Genomic DNA, 7,500 nt, shown 5'->3' on the forward strand with positions numbered 1-7,500 from the left:
TTAACGTTATGCAGTTTCACTTGATACATGACATGTTTTGTAAAGAAAAGTTAGAAATGAAAATTGCAATACAGTTAAGTTTTGTTTTCAGGGGTCCTAGTGAAGGTGGGGTCTGTTGTAAAGGTGACTGCTTTCAATGTAGGTTGTAAAGTGCAGGGGGAAATCCTGGTTTGTGTTTATAGGACGTTCCTTGGAGTGAAGGACTTCATAAAATATGAAGTGGCCCTTGGAAATAAAAAAGGTTCCTCACCCCTTGCTCTAAATGACTAATAACAGCTCACACTGTAGCCTCTTTGTGCAGATGGGCCCACCACCTGGAATACATGCTACATGCTACAGTGATCCATTGACTTTCACTAGCTTAGCTACATACCCCCTCTTTTAACTTGTCTTAAAGCAAGACAAAGCTTAACATGAAAAATAAGACACTTTACCACCTTTATAAACCCCAGCCAACTATTTTAACTGTAGTAAGCCCCAAAACAGTGGCATACCCCTTTAATTAACAGAGTAGCCCCTTAATGCACGCCGTACCTCCTGTGGCACACTGTAATAGACATTGAAAGTTAACTACTATAGTACTACACTACTATGACAGTGCACGGGGCCTTTAGTAATACATTACGACTTGGTCATTGCCATTCCGGTAACAGCTAATTTATAATGCCGTGTTTTAAGGGAGTTGAGGTGACAATTAGGTTATGACAGAGGCTCTGCCCAACGAGGTTGATGATTTGTTTCCCTTGGGTTTTTGCGTGAGTCCCCACCTGACCCGAATCTCTCCTCTGACTCCACTGCATTGCTCAGTCAGTTCGTCAGGTTGGTTGGAGGCAAGTTTCCTTTTTTTAAGGCCTGCAGGCAACAGAGGTCTGTTTAGTAATACACATCACTTATTTGTTTATCATTTCCCGACATTCTTTCCTGAGGTTTATTTTTTCTCATTTGTCAGATGATGTTGTGACCTTGCGGTCTACCTTTTCCTCTGTCAAATGTGAAAAAGAGGAAGAAAATACAGTAAACTAAAGTAAAGATTTTCAAAGAGAATGTCCTTTTTGAGTTGTGACTCTTTTTGCCCCGCACCTGAGATCTATACAATGAGCCCGTTGATATGGCCGCAATATTATTATGTTATTTGTTATATATTGTTATTATATTGTTATTGGAATAAACAGGTTATCGGAGTAAACGGTTTATTGCTGTTTACATGCAGTTTGTCGATTGACTGTGTTCCACCAAAGTGTGTGACACAGAGCTAGAGTTTAAGGCTTGTGATTGGCTACTTATCCTTCTAGAATGTCAATAACCTGACAATAACCCGATTATGCTGGTTACATGACACGAGAAATCAGTTCATTAGCCAAACACCTACCTGTGCGAATCGGATTTCTCATAAACCGATAACAGCAGTAAACCGGTTATGAAAACTGCTTATTCAGTTTACATGAGCGCTCGAATAAACCGGTAACTCCAAAAACCTGATCATAAACGGTTTATTGATGCGCATATGAACGGGTTCAGTGTGTCCTTCTGAGTTTCTATGGGGACAAAGTGAAGTACTGCGCCATGTGCAACAGCATGTCTGTGTCCCTGCGTTAGTCAGTCCGCGCCCATCTGACAGTCGGTTGGTCGGAAAACGGTTTGCTTTTTGCGAGACTTTTAGGCGACGTAGGTCTGATCAGTATTCAGAACGGAACACTACTTGGTATCCTTTTTCTTTTATTGTTTTTTGATATTCTTCCCTGAGTTATTATTTTCTCTTTTGATAAATGATGCCGCAACCTTGCAGTATGCCTATTCTTCAGTCAAATGAGAAAAACAACAACAACAAAAAAGAAAATGCCGTGAACTAAAAAAAGATTAGAGAGTAGGGTAGAGTATCAGTTATTAATCCCGAGGGAAACTAAGATTACCAAGGGGTGCATACATGTTGCGTGTGCAACTTTTTGGCTCAGTGCCTGGGATTTGCACAAAGTCTCCTTCCGCGTTTCTATGGGTACAAAGTAAAGTACTGCCTACTCCTACTGTCTGTACAGTGATGTCAACCAGGGTGACACACCTGTTACTGTATTCAGATGAACACACACACACACACGCACACGCATGCACACGCACACGCATGCACACACACACACACGCGCACGCATGCACACACACACACGCACACACACACACACACACACACACACACACACACACACACACACGCACACGCATGCACACGCACACGCATGCACACACACACACATGCACACACACGCGCGCACGCACACACACACACACACGTGCAGGTTGTTTCTGTAGTGTGTGTCAATGGCTGCCTACTTCCTGAGTTCTCCCCTAAAGTGAGGAGGAGAAGGAGGAGGAGGAGGACTGGTTCGTTTCTCCAAAGCAATTGGGGTAGCCATGGAAACCGATAATGGGCACACTTCCTAGAGGTTGTCCAGTGACGGGTGTGCAGGGCAGGAAACAGGAAATGCTTTGGTCTGGTTGTTTGTTTGTCTGTTGGGCTAATTGTTTGATTTACAGTAGATTTAGCTAAAAGGTTTTTGTGTAGCAAAACAACTAGTTCAGTTCAGTTCAGTTGTCCAAATCCACATACACCATAGGGTTTACACACATCAGAAACAAACCAGGACAACAACCACAAAAAGTAACAAAAATAATTAAATAAAAATGAAAATAAAACAAATAATAATTAAATTATTAAAATCTATACAAAGATTTAGTCCAGTGCACTCTCATCCCGGAGTATTACCATACGTCAAATTACTGCATGGTAGTGCACAGGAAGAGAGAGAGAGAAGTGGCACAATAGAGAGCCTCTCTCTCTCTCTCTCTCTCTCTCTCTCTCTCTCTCTCTCTCTCTCTCTCTCTCTCTCTGGCTCAGTTCAGTTGTTAGAGGAGTTTTTGCCTGACTTCCATTGTTGTGTCCTTGAGCTAGATGTTTAAAGGGACACTGTGCAGGAAATGGTCAATAAAGGTACTGCAACTATGCTGCTCATTGAAACTGGGCTGAACATTTACTGAGTAATAAACATATATTTTCTAGTATGGTCCAAGTAGAGTCATTTTTGCAGCTAAAAATGGCTATTTTTGGAAATTCAAAAGTGCAATTTTTCCAGTCATAATGAATACTTAGAATTTGATGGTGGTGGCAAGTATTCATGAAAAAGGTAACATTAGTGAATGGGCAGCATGAATTCTGGAAATAAACAACTAAAAATCTCACACAGTGTCCCTTTAACCCCAAATTGCTCCTGGTGGCAGGGTGGTACCTACCTTGTGTGGAGGCCATGAGGCCAGATGTGTAAATGGGTGAATGTGAGACATACATTCAAAGTGGAAAGTTCGAAAGAGCGAACTTGAAGAAGCACTAGGCGAAACGCGTTGTTCACTTGAAAAAAAACAAAGAGAAAGAACAGTATCCAGTGTGCAGTGTTTAATTAACTTTTCATATTGATCAAGTTTTCCTGCCGTACACCTGCACTTGGACAACTGAAGGGTTGTGCACAAGGACTTCCATGTACTTTTATACATTAAAAGTGCTTTGAGTTCTCAAAGGAGTCAGATATGATATATAAATGCAGTCCACTTACCATTTTTTTTTCCTTTCAGGTAATCACACCACTACTACCACTGTGGATCCAGACATCACAGGTAATCATCTATCTTACTCCCAAATCACAATCACAATACAATCGAAAAAGGCCAGCCATACAAGTCCTGTCATGAGTAGTTGTGGTCTGTGGATATAGTAGGTATATATTATCACATTTTATTAGAAGTTAGTGTACAGACACATCCTGACTGAGTGTGTATGGGCATATTTAAACATACTTATTATATGGTGTGACGTCATCGGTCGAATGCTCCATTCATTTCAATGGGGCTCCCCAACGTTCGCACGTCTGATATTTGAAATAACGGACGGGTTGGTCTATATCAGACCACTGTCAATGGCAACAAGACTTTTCACTGCTAAAGCGACTTTTCAACAAGACTCTAATCAGCTGCTGTGATAGACAACACCTGTTGTCTAGGCTACCTGTTGCCTAGCGGTGTTCCACAACGGCACTGTTTTGTTTTGCGCAGCAACAATCTTTTGACATTAACCCCTTAGCACAGCACTGTGGCTCTCTGTAATGTCATAGCGATGTTGTTATGATGTAGTTAAGCATTTTCTGCTGCAGTAAGAGGCTACAAATTACAATAAACTTAACATTAAATGAAGAAATAGACCCCGCCATGTGTGAATCATTTAAGTATATCCATATAATAAACGGGTTAACGTCGGTCGCTTTGTGGAATAGCAGCACTTCAGAGAGAACAAGACCCCTCTGCTCCGCGTCGGGGTCTAAAGATTCTCTCTGTCGTGCTGCTATTCCACGGTAGCGACCTTCTCGCCGAACGTTAACCCTTACTTACAGTACACACATACACACATGCGAACCAGTGTTAATTTAGTCAGCTTTTTAAAATGTAGTCTTAGTCTTAGTCACAATGACGAAAATATATTTTAGTCTTAGTCATATTTTAGTCATTGCCTTGCCTTAGTCATAGTCATGGTTGACGAAATTAACACTGATGCGTACATACAGTACATCAAAATACCCATGACGTGTACTGACTTGTTGTGTTACTGCCTTGCAGACTGCAGTGGGGAGGTGGCTGTGTATCTGGAGCAGCAGTGTAACTGCGGTATCACAGCTCTTTATTTACAAGGTAATACACACACCTGTGCACGCACACACACACACACACACATACACACACACACACGTGCACACACACACACACACACACACATGATGTGCCATAGCTGTACTATTTTATTGATATGATGGCTTAAATCATACCAATAATAATAATTATTTGTGTGTGTGTGTGTGTGTGTGTGTGTGTGTGTGTGTGTGTGTGTGTGTGTGTGTGTGTGTGTGTGTGTGTGTAGGCGTGAATGTGTCCTGTGTGTCTGGTCTGATGTATCTGCAGGGCTCGATCCCTGCCCTTTCTGAACACCAGAGGGCGCTAATCACCCACACCACCAGCAGCACACACTCGTGTATGAGGACAGGTAAGACATCTCTGACACACACACACGCACACACACACACACTCACACACACACACACACCACTGGCGTAACTATAGGCGGTGCAGCCGGTGCAGCCGCACCGGGGCCCGCGACCACAGGGGGCCCCGCGAACGGGCCCTCCGAAGTGGATCGCGGGCCCCCTCATATAGCTCTATACCCATTGGTTACGGGTCAAAAAATAGATAGGCATTGGATCCTGTGCGCTTCATTGACCTAATGTCCAGACACTATTTATAGACCGTGTCAGACTCCCACAAGACGGTGGGAATTTACAGCATTAAATAAATTGCAAATTGACACTTTTAGTTACTATATTGCTACAGGTCATTACATGGGCAGTGAAATTGTTCAGACAAATGTTTCAAATAGCAATAAAGGTAACACATGAACGCTATATGTGTGCATTTTATTTTTTACATTGCGGCCAGGGATTGTGGGATATATATTTTCATACACTATCATTGGCTGTATGTAAACAGGGAGCGCGAGTCGCCAGTGGTAACGTTCTGTTTGGAATTACCACATGATTGATTCCCTTACCAAATTAAATGCATGCTGGTCAGTCGAACGTGGACTCTTTTGTTCTCATCTTATCTATGTTGTAGTAGTAGGCTATGCGTTGTTGGCTTGAAGGCGGAATATAAAATGAGTTTAGTCACTTCATTCGCCAAGAATAGAGATGGCTACTGGCTAGCAAGAACATCCTATGGATATTAGACCTCCTTGGATATTATCTGAGAAGATTTCAAAGACGCTACGAAGAAGGTAAGGACAGGTTTCCCTATAATAATGTCCGCCGCAGCATTATATTGATTTCATATCACTCATCTCCTTCAGGGATTTTCCAATTGTTGTCACTTTCTAGTCCAGTAGTATGGGTTCGGCAGGGTCTGGCTAAACGAAAGAGACGAGGCACATTTTTAACGGTGTCCATTCTAGTTTGTAATCTGTGACAGCGGTATTGCTGTAGTTATTCCCAGCGTTGTAACTTAGTTGTGTGTTCTCCAATTGACAACTAGTTGTGCTGACTTGCTAACAGCACCTCCACTCCATGTTGATTTTATCATCTAGCGTTTCTCCTGTTAGCATTATATAAGTTAAGTTCTTCTGTTAGCTTGGCTATGTTACGAAGTGGACTCTGGAGTTGTCAGCTAGGGGAGGGGAGAAATAAATCTAAATAATTCTGTGTGCGTGTGTAGAGCTCTATCTGCGTATGTTTTACTGGTGGGCTGTCACCAATGTGTTGTCATGGTTGTCTTGGATGTTGTGTATCCACTCCTTGGTATCCACCCATGCACCGTCTCCATCTTTTCCCATGTTTTTGGTAGCCGGGACCGTCTTCCATAACCAGCGTTGCATATTGTGCCGTTATTTGATGATGCCAAAGGACGCAAAACTACTTTGCAATGGCACCTTGTGTATGTGGGGTAGTGGAATATTGAAATCATTATGAAGGCATATTCTGTTGATTGTGCCATCTATCTTGTAAGTCCTTAGTGTTATTTTTTTGATGAAGTTTAAACTGGGGTGCTTAAGATCAGCATGGTTGACTCCCTCGTCTGTGTAGCCTGCTGTCAGCAGGCACCGTGCGCTCGCAAGCACACACGCAGCCCCCTGTCCCTGTCTCAACCGGTCTCTAGACACATATTCCGAAAGCCTTTCTTTGCGTTTGTCCTGTTGTTGTTTTTTTGGGACAGATAACTTAAATACTCTATGATGTAAATGTGCACATCGTTGCAGCATTCACAATGCTGTTGCAATTGCAAAGAAAATAGCCCACCCTTTCACCCGTAATGGCTAGATAAAATATCCTAAAATTAGCACAACCTCCGGGGGCCCGTGCTGGATACTCGCACCGGGGCCCGTGACCGAGTTGTTACGCCGCTGACACACACACACACACACACACACACACACACACACACACACACACACACACACACACACACACACACACACACACACACACACACACACACACACACACACACACACATACTCTACCACCACCACCACCACCACTGTACAGTCCTGCACAAGACTACAGAGAGACACATACACACCACTAGCATATATTCAAGCACATCACATATAAATGCATCAATGTCATTTACAGTACACACACACACACACACACACACGCACACGCACACGCACACGCACACGCACACACACACACACACACACACACACACACACACACACACACACACACACATACAGTATATGAACAGATACATATTTTGCATGCAATCACACACACATGTACAGAGCATAGAGCATTAATTTGACTATCTAAAGATACAGTCAGTGTTGCCAGATTGGGCGGGTGCCCGTGCTACTTAGGATGAGCGTCTGCGGGTAAAAATCGGAAAAATTGGCCATTTGGCGTTTTTTTTCAGCCGTTT

General features: G+C 42.9%; 1 protein-coding gene across 1 annotated transcript in view; it reads left to right on the top strand.

Annotated features, from left to right (window-relative positions):
- The window catches only part of si:ch211-183d21.1 (uncharacterized), a 44,538-nt gene that overhangs the window by 31,031 nt on the left and 6,007 nt on the right, over positions 1-7,500 (top strand). Inside the window, exons 10-12 of the mRNA XM_063220814.1 lie at positions 3,616-3,657; positions 4,651-4,722; positions 4,949-5,071. Of these exons, the coding sequence (XP_063076884.1) occupies positions 3,616-3,657; positions 4,651-4,722; positions 4,949-5,071 (237 nt within the window). The remainder of the gene's footprint in view (positions 1-3,615; positions 3,658-4,650; positions 4,723-4,948; positions 5,072-7,500) is intronic.

The sequence above is a fragment of the Engraulis encrasicolus genome, chromosome 17 (genome assembly GCF_034702125.1).
Source record: "Engraulis encrasicolus isolate BLACKSEA-1 chromosome 17, IST_EnEncr_1.0, whole genome shotgun sequence".
NCBI classification, from domain to species: domain Eukaryota; kingdom Metazoa; phylum Chordata; class Actinopteri; order Clupeiformes; family Engraulidae; genus Engraulis; species Engraulis encrasicolus.